The sequence below is a fragment of the Lacerta agilis genome, chromosome 13 (genome assembly GCF_009819535.1).
Source record: "Lacerta agilis isolate rLacAgi1 chromosome 13, rLacAgi1.pri, whole genome shotgun sequence".
NCBI lineage: Eukaryota > Metazoa > Chordata > Lepidosauria > Squamata > Lacertidae > Lacerta > Lacerta agilis.
The window spans coordinates 43426683-43440914 of NC_046324.1; the positions used below are offsets into that span (position 1 = coordinate 43426683).

At 48.8% G+C, this 14232-nt stretch overlaps 1 protein-coding gene across 1 annotated transcript in view; it reads right to left on the reverse strand.

Annotated features, from left to right (window-relative positions):
• PLA2G10 (phospholipase A2 group X) overlaps positions 1-10112 on the reverse strand; it is a 14535-nt gene extending 4423 nt beyond the window's left edge. Inside the window, exons 1-2 of the mRNA XM_033167026.1 lie at positions 9930-10112; positions 2633-2798 (exon numbers count right to left, since the gene is read on the reverse strand). Coding sequence (XP_033022917.1) covers positions 2633-2798; positions 9930-9993 — 230 coding nt within the window. The 5' untranslated portion in view covers positions 9994-10112. The remainder of the gene's footprint in view (positions 1-2632; positions 2799-9929) is intronic.
• Between the last annotated feature and the right edge of the window lie 4120 nt (positions 10113-14232).

The window sequence follows — 14232 nt, forward strand, 5'->3', positions numbered from 1 at the left end:
TTTTAGGCAATTTCCCTAAACTCCGCATTTTTGTCTGTTATTTTCACTAATATATGTACTTGGATGCACACTTTGCCGTAATACCTACATTCTACATACATTAGGTTTCAGAACTGCCTAGCAAAATTTGGAGAAGGGCCCATTTCACAGGATAGTCGTGTTTCCATATAGTTTTGCAAAGTGTGAATTAGGTACAGGATTTCTCCCCCGTCCTTACTCTTGAAGGTCTAATCTCACTTCTCCCCCCCCCCCGTCCTCCTAGTTTGTTTAAACTTATTCCCTACCCCACAGGCTTATAATTGAAAAGACATGTCACACGAGGAAAATTACGGGGAGGGTAGAGGAGAAAAGCAAACTCAGGCACCAATTCTTACAGTTCAATATAATGTCTTGAGGGTTGGGACCACAGCAAAGCTAGGCGACTCCAAACTTTTGCTGGGAGTGCTGTTGTAAGAATTTAAGGTCATTTATTTATTTATTTATTTATTTATAATATAATGTATTATTAATTCAACAAGCAAACACAGGAAGAACAGGCCTCACACCATTTTTCACTCCCAAACTGACAAACTGTTTCTCTGCAAGGAGGAAGGAGGTGAGCAGCCCTCTGCCTGAGTGATAATCTCTGGCATTCTGATGGGCCATTTCCCATGGATTTGGCCGGGCTAGAACAAAGGGCAGTCATCAGCCCTGCATTAGCCCTGCCTGCCTAGGACAGGAAACCATGAGCACTTGTTTGGCTGAAGTGTGTGTCTGGGAGGGGTTCAAGGAGGGATGGCACAGGTGTGAGAATTCTCAGGTTACCTCCTCTGACCATCCCAATTTGTGATGTAATTCTGATGTATGTATGATGTATGGAGGGGCGGTCTTGAGAAGGAGGAGGGCAATTTCAAAAGTCTATATAGGAGCTTGCGCTCCATTGTTCTAGGTCTTTTGCTTGCAAAACACCCTGCTGCAACAGTTTCTAATAAACAAGGCCTTGCTTTGGGAGACTCAGTATTGTCTTTGTGCTGCGTTGTTGGGAAGGGGCTCTTAAATTATAGCGCTCTTCTCGGGGTTATGGACTCCCTTCTGGAGACGGACCCAGTTAAAGAATTTTTATAACAGTGCTCTCTTTCTTTCAACCGGTTCGTTTATGCAAAAGCTCTGATCTTCCCGTTTGCTTATTTAGATTTCTAAATGAGCCTTCCCATCCAGAAGTTGGTAGCTGCTTAGCTTTGCTCTGGCCCCATAAGACAGATCGGCATCTGAGTTTGCTTTTTTCCTCTACCCTCACGTCCTTTTTTCCTCGTGTAATGTCTTTTAAGTTGTAAGCTTGTGGGATGGGCACTCTGTCCCCAAAAACGTAAACAGGAGAGAGGCAAGAAGCCTTCCTGTTAGGAATAATGAGATCCGAGGTACCAAGTAGACAAACAAATTTGTTTATGTATGCCCACGACAGCAGCGAGAATCCTGTATGAACAAAGGAGGAGTGGCAGATGAAATTAATGGAATACGTAGAATTAGCAAGATTAACCAGCAAAATTACCGGGTATAAAGCAAGAAGAGAAAGGGTTTAAAGAGGAATGGAAGCCATTTGTAGACTACGTAGAAAACCATTGTAATAATGTAAGAACTTTAATCGGTTTGGAGTAAATTCAGCAGTTATAGTTTATAATGAGAATAATTCGAATGTTTAAATAGTTAGAAAAAAATAGACTATGCAGCAGGAATGGAAAACTTTAGGAAGCCATGGAAAGATAGACGGGAAGTCAATGCAATAGAATTATGGGTTGATGCAATGCAGTACTTTTTTCCTGGGGGGGCCGCAGGGGTATACATACCCCTAAACATTTTTGTGAATCCTTGTGCTTTTGCCCATTTACTGTATTTATTTCCCTCGATTTGAACTATAAAATGGTGATTTTCTTGAGTCAAAATGAGAGCACCCCTAAACATTTTTAAAGAAAAAAAGGACTGATGTAATGTATATATTTCTTTCCTCTTTTTTTCCTTCCTTTTCTTTCACTAATTCTTCAGTTCTGTATTTTGTACTTTTATAAATTCATAAAGAAAAATTAAAGAAAAAAGAAAAAACTTGAACAGGAAAGGCTCTGTAGACTCAAGACCGTGTGTCTCCCCCCCTTAACTTTGGGGTGTTGAGTTCCAAGTTGTCCCGAAAAATGACTTGCAGGAGAGAAAAAAGGACACCTCCCTCAAAAGTAAGTGCAACAGAAACCCAGAACCTTCTCCCATGCAGATTTCACCCCTTTGATCATTTTCAAGTGCAATTTCTTCAACAGAAGCACATCACATTTCATGATGTACAGTGGTACCTCAGAAGTCAAACGGAATCGGTTGTGGAAGTCTGTTTGACTTCCAAAACATTCAGAAACCAAGGTGCGGCTTCCGATTGGCTGCAAGAAGCTCCTGCAGCCAATCGGAAGCCGCGCCGGACCTTCGGGTTCCAAAGAACATTCGCAAACCGGAACACTCACTTCCGGGTTTGCGGCATCCGGGAGCCAAAACGTTCGACTCGCAAGGCGTTTGCCAAGCAAGGTAACAGCTGTAGAGTTAGACAGACGTGCGGAAAAGAATGCATTTCCGGAACAGAACGTTTCAGATATTTTGACCTTCCGAGTCTCTTACTCACCAGTCTGCTTGGTCCCTGGGGTAGCCGGTGCCTCCCAAACCGCAGTAGCAACCATAGCGCATGTAGGCAAACGGCGAGCGCTTTGTGGTGCACAAGATCGCCCCGGCGAGCTGGAGGAGTCCCCGGCGGGTCCGCGGTCGAGCATTTCCCAATGGGCCTCCTGTAGCTAGGGAAAGGAAACCAGCTGGGTCAGATCTGTAGAACCCTTTCTACGCAAGAAGAACTTGTCAACGGGCTGCCTCTTGTGGCCAGGGGACCACTGGTGGACGAAGTTGGGGGCGGAGTGAGCGGTCCGTCCCGGGTGCCATCTGGGGGGGTGGCATCGCGGCTGTCCCTGCTCACTGGGACGCTCAGCGCTCGCCACGCACCCCAGGATGCTCGCCGTGCACACCCCAGGTTGCTCGCTGCTCACTGCACATGCCCTGGGACACACGTCACTTGCCGTGCACCCCCCAACGAGTGCCACCCCCCCAGGCAGTGCACCACGCCCCTTGGAACACGTGCCAGCCAAGCCCCCAGATGTACTCCACTCTTGGTGCTGGAGCAGGTAGCTCCACCACTGCAGGGGACTGGTGGTGGTACTAGGAGGAGCGGTGAGAGGGAGAAGAGGGACCAGACTGGGAAGAGGAGGTTTCGGAAGCTGAAGGGGCCACAGGGTTTAGTGTGCAGGGAGAGCCTGTGCCAGAGAACAGTCCAGATGCAGACGCAGAAGCGGAGGCTGGAGAGGAGGGGAGGCCATGAGACAGGGATGAGCCAGGCTGCTGATGAAGCCAGGGAATCTCCCTGTCCTGCTGCAAGAAGCTGCCCTCCTCCCTGGTCTCCCAGAACGTGCAGAGGAATGAAGAGGGCAGAGCAATGAGAGAGAAGGCGATGGAGCCTCAGATCACTTGGTAAGGAAGAAGACTGGGGGAGTTGAGGAAAGGTGGGAACCTCCAGTCTTCACAACAGCCACACTGGGGCAAGACCTCCTGGAAAGAATTGCCGAGACCACTAGGCCTGAGCTATGGTTTGTTTCCTTCGATAAAGAGTTGACTTCACTGGCCTTGGGCGATTTATGGTTTCAGTGCTGACCTACGCCTGATTGCAGTCCTGACATCACGATCGCCTCTCCCAAGCTGCACCCACTGCCTGATGTCGCACGTGTTGGCACACACAGTTTGGCCACAAAGCATAAAAGACGCCGAAGGGCACAGGGACAGAGGGTGCTACCTTTTGCAGAGGGAAAACATTGAGCTGACTGGCAGAGGCTTTCCAGGGTGTCAGGCAGGGGACAATGCCAGCCCTATTTGGAGATCCCAGAGACTGAACCTGAGATCTTCTGCACACAAAGCATATCCTCCCCCAAGGAGCCATAGACTGTCCATGCCACTGGGAAAGAGAGAGAGAGAGAGAATGACTATTCCCCTTGGCTGAGGCAAACGTAGAGGCACCCCCTTCTGCAATGCCAAAAAGAGTGTTGTGGATCTGCACAAAATGCACATATTTCAAGTGTTATGTTCAGAGGCACATTTATAAATAATTACTATGATTTAAAGAGAAGAGTAGGCTACCTCCCTAAAGTCGGGGGGAGGCAAGGGCTCTGTGGCCTGTGGGGGGGACGGGACGGGACTGCCCAGCCTGGAATTTGTCACATTCACCCTGTCTAGATGGAAGCTGGAACTTGTGGCCTCGTAGGCTCCATCCAGTCACTCTGCTTTGGGTAGGGCGTGAGAACCTAACTTGAGGAATGCACCTTTTATTTGCTTACTGTGGGCAATGTCTACTTTCTGAAGCCTGGCTTACTCAAAAGGAGGTAAGTAAGTGTGCTGGGTGCAAGGAGCTGGGGAAAAAACCCTCAAAAGTTGTGTGAGTCAGCACAGCTCTCCAGAGCTAAAAGAACGAGTCAAAGGGCCCCCGATTCTGAGCTCTCTCTCATTCCCACTTACTGCCTTACGGGATAACCTCAGGAGAAGGAGAAGGAGAAGAAGAAGAAGAAGAAGAAGAAGAAGAAGAAGAAGAAGAAGAAGAGGAGGAGGAGGAGGAGGAGTTTGTATTTGATATCCCGCTTTTCACTACCCAAAGGAGTCTCAATGCGGCTAACATTCTCCTTTCCCTTCCTCCCCTACAACAAACACTCTGTGAGGTGAGTGGGGCTGAGAGACTTCAGAGAAGTGTGACTAGCCCAAGGTCACCCAGCAGCTGCATGTGGAGGAGCGGAGACGCGAACGCGGTTCTCCAGATTACGAGTCTACTGCTCTTAACCACTACACCACACTGGCTCTGGTGGGCTCCAGTTCTGCTCAGAGGGGACCAGGGGGACCTCATGTTGAAGAAGAAGAAGAAGAAGAAGAAGAAGAAGAAGAAGAAGAAGAAGAAGAAGAAGAAGAAGAAGAAGAAGAAGAAGAAGAGGAGGAGGAGGAGTTTGGATTTGATATCCCGCTTTATCACTACCTGAAGGAGTCTCAAAGCGGCTAACATTCTCCTTTCCCTTCCTCTCCCACAACAAACACTCTGTGAGGTGAGTGGGGCTGAGAGACTTCAGAGAAGTGTGACTAGCCCAAGGTCACCCAGCAGCTGCATGTGGAGGAGCAGGGAAGAAAAGGCTAAGGAGTAAACCCTACACAAATCGAGAACATTGTTCCTAGGACGGTTGGATGGCGCCTTGTATGCCCCCTTCTGGCAACTCCTGCAGCCAAGCTGGTGCCAAACATCTTGCTCTGCTTTCCTTCGGACCACATCAGCAAGGCTGAGAGGGGTGTCTTGCCATCTGGGCAGCCCAGGTCCTCCGTGCACATTCCTATCAGGCCCCAACAAGCATAGGAAACAGTAACAGCAACAGCAGCAGCAGCAGCAGCAACAACAACAACAAACATTATTTATACCCTGCCCATTTGGCTGGGTTTCCCCAGCCACTCTGGGCAGCTCCCAACATAGTAGTAGTAGTAATAGCGATAAAAGATCAAACATTAAAAGCTTCCCTAAACAGGGCTGCCTTCAGATGTCTTCTAAAAGTCAGACAGTTGTTTATTTCCTTGACATCTGACGGGAGCGCGTTCCACAGGGCGGGCGCCACTATCATCCCTAGTCATACGTCAAGCTGTCCGAAGCTGATAGGACTTCTAATGACACCAGGAAGGTCAAGGGGTTGCCAACCTCTGGCTTATCATGTTGGTCATTTGGGTTCAAATCTCCACTCGGCCACAGCGTTTCATGGGTGGCCTATCCTACTTCACAAGGTTGTTGCAAGGATACTACTAATAATTTATTATTTATACCCTGCCAGCCACTCTGGGCAGCTCCCAACAGAATATTAAAACCACGATAAAACATCAAACATTAAAAACTTATGTTGTGGCTGGGGTAGTCCAGCCAGATGGACGGGGTAATCATCATCATCATCATCTCTAGCACCATCTACTGTTGGACTTCCTGAATTCCACCACCCACCCACCCACCCCAGTCCCAATGATCACAAGTCATCCCACTGCTAGGTATTTCTAATGTGGCCCAGGGAGGGTGACATTGTGCTTCAGAGTCCAAAAACTACTGGGTGCATGTAGGACCTCTTGGGAGCCCCTCAGGAGAGCCAGCGTGGTGTAGTGGTTAGATTTTCAGGCTAGGTCCTGGGGGGCCAGGATTCAGGTCCGCACTCAGCCATGAAGTTCATTGTCTCTCAGCTGGACAGGGTTGTTGTGGGGACAAAATAACCTGCCTCAAATAAAATGGGGGGTGGGGGTGGGAGGGAGGAATAACTGTGTGTGACACCTTGAGCTCCAAGGAAGAAAAGTAAGATGCAAATATAATTAATAAATAAATAAACAAGCATGCACGCACGTACACAAGCCAGCTTTTTGGAGCCCAGTCAGTAAGATTGCCATTGGGCCAGTCACCCAGAGAATTCGCACCCTTGGAAGTCCCTGATTCCATTTCTGGCTGCTAAATTGCTTCATTTCCTTCTCCCTTTCTCTATCTGCATCTGTTTGCTAGGCATGGACTGTTGGGTCAACAAGAAGAAGAATAAAAAATGAAGCACCACCCTGTGTACACTGCTGGTGAATGCAACAGGGTGAAAGGCAAACTTGGGGAAAGAGCAAAGCTCTCTGTCAAGATCCTGGCTCCCGGATTCAAATCTGCCCCGACGGGCAGCAGCCAGAAGACCCACCCATCTTTTCACGACGACATCAAAGCTGGTTTGCGAAGCAGCCGGATCCTGGACCATCTGCCACAAACGACACCCTAATCCACAGGCTGGCTAGACCACCTTGCCAGCCCAGCTGCCTGGCAACAGAAAAGATGGGCAGACCAGGCGAGGGGTGTTGTAGCTCAGAGGTAGAACATTTGCCTTGCATGCAGAAGGGCCCAGATTCCATCACCGACAGCATCCCTGTACCCCATGTCCACCCGCAAACTGTCCGTTTATTTCATCCCTCCTCCTCCCTTTTCCTTTTATAGCCATTCCCTTTTTTTAAACAGCTTCTCCCTCTGATCTGCTTCCTTCCTATTCCCAGTTTATTATCATTAGCCTTATTATCATTAGCCAAAATGCTCCTGTACGACTAGCGGTTGGTGGATTCCAGTCGGTCTCATCCAGAAAGGTGATTCTGGTGTCCTTAGCGCTGCTGCGTTGCTAAGACCAGGCTGCAAGAGGCAAACAGGCCCCATCCGTCCCAACTGGGAAACTTTGGGGTCTGATCGATTTCAGCGAGAGAGATGCTCAATGCCATTTCCAGACAAGTCTGTTCAAAGGCTGCTGCTTTCAACTGAATTTCTCTCCCAAGGACTGAAGCCTTAATCACGGGCTGTAATGGAGGATGGGATCTAACAGGGTTTTTAACTAGCAAGGGCTGGATTGCACCAGCTGTCATGGGCACTCCCCAAACAAAGGAATGCACATGGCAGGCAGCTAACTCTTCATTGTCAAAGTTGGCACAGTCATTTCTACAACTCCAAATGTAAAGGACGCGGGTGGTGCTGTGGTCTAAACCACTGAGCCTCTTGGGCTTGCCAATCAGAAGGTCGGTAGTTCAAATCCCCGCGACGGAGTAAGCTCCCGTTGCTCTGTCCCAGCTCCTGCCAACCTAGCAGTTACAGCAGTGCAAGTAGATAAATAGGTACTGCTGCGGCAGGAAGGTAAACGGTGTTTCCGTGCGCTCTGGTTTCCGTCACGGTGTCCTGTCGCGCCGGAAGCGGTTAAGTCATGCTGGCCACGCACACAGCTGGAGACTGCGCCTGCATGGAAGTTGCCTCTGCTCATCTCGTTTCACACCCCTCCTGGTTCTGGGAGACAGTGGTGCAGGAGAGGATGGGGAAGCACACAACTTGCTTCTTTCTCTGTTCTCTCCTGTGCTCCACCCTCCAGCTCTGAAGCTCCCCCTGCCTCTGACGTCTGCCTCCTGGCTGGTGCAGGCCCTCACAAATTACTCGCCTCCTCTCCCGAGTCAGACTCCAGCTCCGCTTCCCCCCAGTGCACGCTCATCAGATGGGCAACCCAGCCAGATGTGTGGGGTATAAATAAAATCATCACCACCACCATCATCTGTGTCCTGCCAGTCCCTGACATTGCCCTTTATCCTGGCAGTACCAGGAACAGGGAATCTGCCTTATGGGCTGTTGGTCCATCTAACTCAGCATTGTCAACACTGGCCAGCAGCAGCTCTCTCGTATTTCAGGCAGGGATCCTTTCTCATCCCGCTGGGAATTGGACCCGGGACATTCTGCTTGCAAGGCAGATTCACTACCACTGTACTGCGGATATTTTCTTACAAGCAGAGGCAGCCTTACCTAGAATCAATGTCGGCCCATGTAGCCCAATACTGTCGACTCTGACTGGCAGCAGCTCTCCAGGGCCTCAGTTTTTTCCATTACTTGCTACTCATCCTTTTAACCAGAGTTGCTGGGGATTGAAACCAGGACCCCACTGGTATCCGCTGCTTTTCCCAAGTCAAAGTACTTTCCCCTTTAGCTCCAGCAGTGTCAGCTCTGGCAGGCAGCAGCTCACCTGGGCTCAAGAAGAAGTTTTTCCTCCACTACCTGCTACCTGAGATGCTTTAAGCTGGAGATGCTGGGGGATTGGACCTGGGACTTTCTGGGGTTTTAACCCTAAGCTACGGACTTTTCCCTGCCCCATATATTGAGCTGCCTGGTCCCCCTGACTCCCCTGACTGGCAGCATCTCTCCAAAAGGGACTCCTCCCCCAGCCCTACTTGGAGATGCCAAGGACTGAACCCGGGAACATCTCAAAGCAAGTGCTTTGCCAATAACATTATGGGCATAGCCAGGGGGGCACCTGCACCCCTCAATCAAATAGATAGATAGATAGATAGATAGATAGATAGATAGATAGATAGATAGATAGATAAACATTCTAATTAAAAGTAGAAATAATCAGAATATTTGAAAATGAAATAGCAGACCTAGTAAAATAGGCAGAAATCTTTTTACCCTACCATGAAAGGGCTCTGCTCCTCCCTCTCGCTCAGCAATGCACCCCTTGTATCCAGAGCCATCATTTGGTCCCTTTCAGAGAGTAAAGACCTGCCTAAGGTCCAAGATGAAAGGGGATCGTGTCCATGGACTACGCTTACTGAGTGTGCACAGGAAAAAGTGCCTTTGGGGGAAAGGAGGAATTTGAGAAGGAAGTGCTGGAAAGGTTTTCAGCAAACCCCAAAAAACTTGTTTTAGTTTGGATTTTTTTTTTTAAAGAAAATGAATTTAAAGGTGTGTTCTTTGTAATTTTGCAAAATATAACCGCATGAAAGGTACTCCCAGATGTTTATTATTATTATTATAATTTAACTTCCTAGTTTCCAAATGACTGAAGGTTTTGACAGATTTTTTTGCCCCCTGAGCACTTGGCGGGGGTCAAAAGAAAGTAATTTGAAACAACAACTGTGGTAGAGACATTTCATTCTGAATCTGCTAGGCGGAGCCAGGCGGAGGATGGTGACAGGCGGGTGTCAAGATCCCGGATCGGAGTTCTGAATTAAATGGAGAGCGTTTAGGAGAGTGGGATCTCTAGCAGATAAGGGCGTCGGTGCATCAAGCTCCGTCTTACGCACACTGAACGGCAGCTGCTCTCCGGGGCTCCAGACCCGGTGGGGGGCTTCCTATACCCAAGATTGCACCAAGGACCTATTCTGCGCCTCTCACTCCGACCGAGAGCCGGGCTGCATCGCCCTGGGAGCCGACGGGGCGCCCGAGCGCGCCTCTGCAAAGCGTTGAGGCTTCGGTTGCGCGCCTTCAGCCAAGGCGCCCAGCGCATCTGCCGGCAACGCCCGAGGCGGGCATCCGGAGCCCTTCGGCTTTCCTGCCCACTCACCCGTCCGCAGCAGGAGCAGCAGGAACAGCAGCAGCAGCGCCGGACGTCGCCCCGCCGGGCCCATCAAGCAGCGATCGCGGGGAAGGCGTCGAGGCAGGTGGCTGGCGCGCTCCGTCGTGCGTCCCGTCGAGGCGCTGCTGCAGCTCCTACTCGCCGCGAGCGAAGTGGCTGGCACTGCCACCTCCTCCCGCCGCTGGCTCGGCCTGAACCCATATCCTCTTCCTCTTCCCTCCCGCCCACAGCACGCCCTGCACGTGTCCGACGGGGCGGCCCGCGAGGCGGAGCCGGAGGGCGGCGGGAATGCCTCGAGTTGATGGGCATTGCCGTTCAAATGGTGTGTGCGCACCGCATCATGTGATCGATTGCGCGAGCCGGGGGCTTACCTGCTGCCCTCCCCAGTATTTTATTCAAGTTGGCACCCCTGTCCAAGACAGAGGGCCATCCAACCTCTGCTTTAAAACCTCTAAGGAAGGAGAACCACCTTCTGAGGGAGACGGTTCTACTGGTCAACTGTCAGAAAGTTCTTCCTGATGTTTATATGAAATCTCTTTTCTTACAACTTGAAGCCATTGTTTTCAGTCCTACCCTCCAAAGCAGGATAAAACAAACTTGCTCCATCTCCCACGTGACAGCCCTTGAGAGATTTGAAGATGGCTATCACTCTCTCCTCTCAGCCTCCTCTTTCCCAGGCTAAACATACCCAGCTCCTTCAACCATTCCTCATATTTTCAGTCACAGGTGGGTAGCTGTGTTGGTCTGCCATAGTCGAAACAAAATAAAAAATTCTTTCCAGTAGCACCTTAGAGAAACCAGTTGACCATCACAAGACAGAGAAACCAGTAGGAGAACACTTCAATCTCCCAGGACATTCTATAAAAGATCTCAAAGTAGCTGTCTTAATACAAAGAAATTTCAGAAATAGACTGGAAAGAGAAGTGGCTGAATTGCAACTAATCACCAAACTTAAAACCATGGAGAAACCTGGTCTGAACAAAGACATTGGATTCTTATCTCATTATACATAACAAAGCTATCTTTAGCCATCTCACCCCTTGCCTTTCCCCGCAAGACTAATTGCAGCTGTTAAGAGTCGTCAACAGGTTTTCCATACCTATCAGCTGATCACCCATTCCCACCTTCTGAGTAATACCCCTCCCCACTCCCTCACTATATTTAAGGATCTGATGACTTCTGTTTCAGTGTATCTGAAGAAGTGTGCATGCACACAAAAGCTCATACCAAGAACAAACTCAGTTGGTCTCTAAGGTGCTACTGGAAAGAATTTTTTATTTCATTCCTCATATGGCTTGGTTTCATCTGCTTAAGTTCCAGCTTGTCAACATCTTTCTTAAACTGTGGTGCCCCAGAGAAGTGGACACAGTATTCCAGGTGTGATCTGACCAAGCCAAAATAGAGTGGTCCCGGTGTTCTCATTTCATCAAGTCATTCTATTGGCTGTACGCATAGCAAGACATTTGGACGTGTTCCATGTTTTTGGTATGTGAAACCATAGGAGGCACATGCAATAGGCAGGGCTCCTAGTCTGGATGGCTGAGTGTAGACAACCTCCAGGGTCAAAGACCTTAAGGGTCCACAGGACTCGGTGGGTTTTGTTGTTAGTTTATTTCACACACACACCCCCAAACAAAAATCTAAAGGAGAGAGTAGCTTCCCACTGCCAAATTCTGCATTCTACATCTTGCCTTCCAGATGTTGTCAGACTCCAGATTAAGACTGATGCTTGCAGTCCAGGAACATCTGGCGTGCCACAGACTCCCTCCCTCCTGGTGTAGGACAACTGTGCTTCTTCTTTTTATTGTTTAAGGTAGAGGGATCCCTGACCATTAGGTCCAGTCGCGGATGACTCTGGGGTTGCGGCGCTCATCTCGCTTTATTGGCTGAGGGAGCCGGCGTACAGCTTCTGGGTCATGTGGCCAGTCTGACTAAGCCGCTTCTGACAAACAAGAGCAGCACACAGAAACGCCGTTTACCTTCCCGCTGAAGAGGTACCTATTTATCTACTTGCACTTTAACGTACTTTTGAACTGCTAGGTGGGCAGGAGCTGGGACCGAGCAACGGGAGCTCACCCTGTCATGGGGATTCGAACCGCTGACCTTCTGATCGGCAAGCCCTAGGCTCTGTGGTTTAACCCACAGTGCCACCCGCATCCCACATTGTTTATCCCTCATTTATTCCTCTTCCCTTCTTTCTCTCCTTCTCCCCATCCCCACCAAATGCAGGATTCTACCATCATCAATCAGGCACGGGGGTGAGGGAGGGAGAGGCAGGTTGGTGAGTTCCGGTACCTCTTTTTCTAGAAAAAAATAGCACTGGGTATTGTCCCAGATTCCATCTCCAGCTAGGGCTGGGACAGGCTCCCTGCCTAACATTAAGGAAGCACAGGATACAGCTCTGTGGCTTACTGAGTTAGTAAGGAACCATACTGGAAGGAAAAGGATGTCTGGTCTGTGGTTGTAAAGGGTTCTGTGGTCTGAATTAAAAGACTTACGAAAAGAAGAATGGAAACTTTCATCTTCCTTTTCATGGAAAAGAAGATGAAAACTAATGTTGAATTGTACTGAATCCAGACTCTCACATAGACCTTTGGGGTATGATGCTCCTGAGCCGCTGGGTTTGTCTATAAAACAAAATTAGAACTTGCCGAGATGACTGGAAGACTCCAAGACCAGAGGGAGGAGAAGGTGAAAGAAGATTGGAACAAATTTAAATTGTATTTAAAAAAAATTGTAAAATGTAGGAAAATAGAATAAAGCTAGAAGTAAGAGATAGGGTGTAGATAGAAGCTAGTTAAGGATAATGATAAAATAATAGATGATAAGAAATCGGGTAAATAAGATAGAAATGTTAAAGAAAAAGACAATGAAACAAAATGAGGATATGGAATTTACTAAAGATGATTTACTATGAAACGTAGGAAGAGGAGGTGTGAGGAAGTCAATCTATAATGAAAAGGAATATGGAAATGCCAATATGATATTGTATGTTTGTTTTGTTGAGAAGATATTTTTGCTACATGTATGTGTATTGTATTATCTTTGTATCTAGTTGTTTATTATATGTTATAAAACTAATAAAAAATTCTGAAGGGGAAAAAAATAGAAGCACTGGCCACTTTTAGGTTATGGGATATAATTTCCCCCAAGAAGGGCAATTTGCCAAATCTTTGAATCCCCATAGTTCAGACTATGGAGATCAGAGGTCTTCCAAAACTTGGAGATTGCAGCTCAGGCCGCTGTCCAGTCACTTCGAGGGATGACATAATCTGCTTCTGTTTGCATCATATGCTGTAGCAGACATGCAAATTAGGAAGATTAGAACCACTTTGTGGAAGCTACTACTAGTTTCACGTACGGCAAGGGGGCGGGGAGCTTTGGCTCTCCAGGTGTCGCTGCACTACAACTCCCACAATCCCTGGCCACTGGGCGCGCTTGCTGCGTTTCACACCCCCAGTAGGTGGTATCCGTGGTATTGCCTGCAGTATGAACATCATCAGCAGTGTGCTTTCAGACAGCACCTCGGGTAACGTTAACTTCAGGCTGCGGAAGTGGCAAACCCGGAAGTGTTTCGCCGTGCGCGCATGTGCTGGAGCGGTCTACCGCCGCACACATGCATATAACAGTGATCCTCGGGTTGCGAAAACCTCGGGATCCGGCTGTACCTCCGGAACGGATCCCGTTCGCAACCAGAGGTACCACTGTCCTATAATAAGAAATGCTTGAGGGAGAAACTTTTGGAATAACATTGGGATATCAGCCCCACTCAAGGCATGACAGATAGCAGCAACAACCAGTAAAGGTAAAGGTAAAGGGACCCCTGACCATCAGGTCCAGTCGTGTCCGACTCTGGGGTTGCGGCGCTCATCTCGCTCTATAGGCCGAGGGAGCTGGTGTTTGTCCACAGACAGCTTCCGGGTCATGTGGCCACCATGACAAAGCCGCTTCTGGCGAACCAGAGCAGCACACGGAAACACCGTTTACCTTCCCGCCGGAGCGGTCCCTATTTATCTATTTGCACTTTGACGTGCTTTCGAACTGCTAGGTTGGCAGGAGCTGGGACCGAGCAATGGGAGCTCACCCCATCGCGGGGATTCGAACCGCCGACCTTCTGATCAGCAAGCCCTAGACTCTGTGGTTTAACCCACAGCGCCACCTGGGTCCCCAACCAGTAAAGATAGGCGTAATATTTTACAAGGACAGGAAGAAACAACATGGACAGAACAAATGTCACACACAGGCAGAACAAGGATGTACGAGATCCTCACTTGTAGACTAATAAATCATT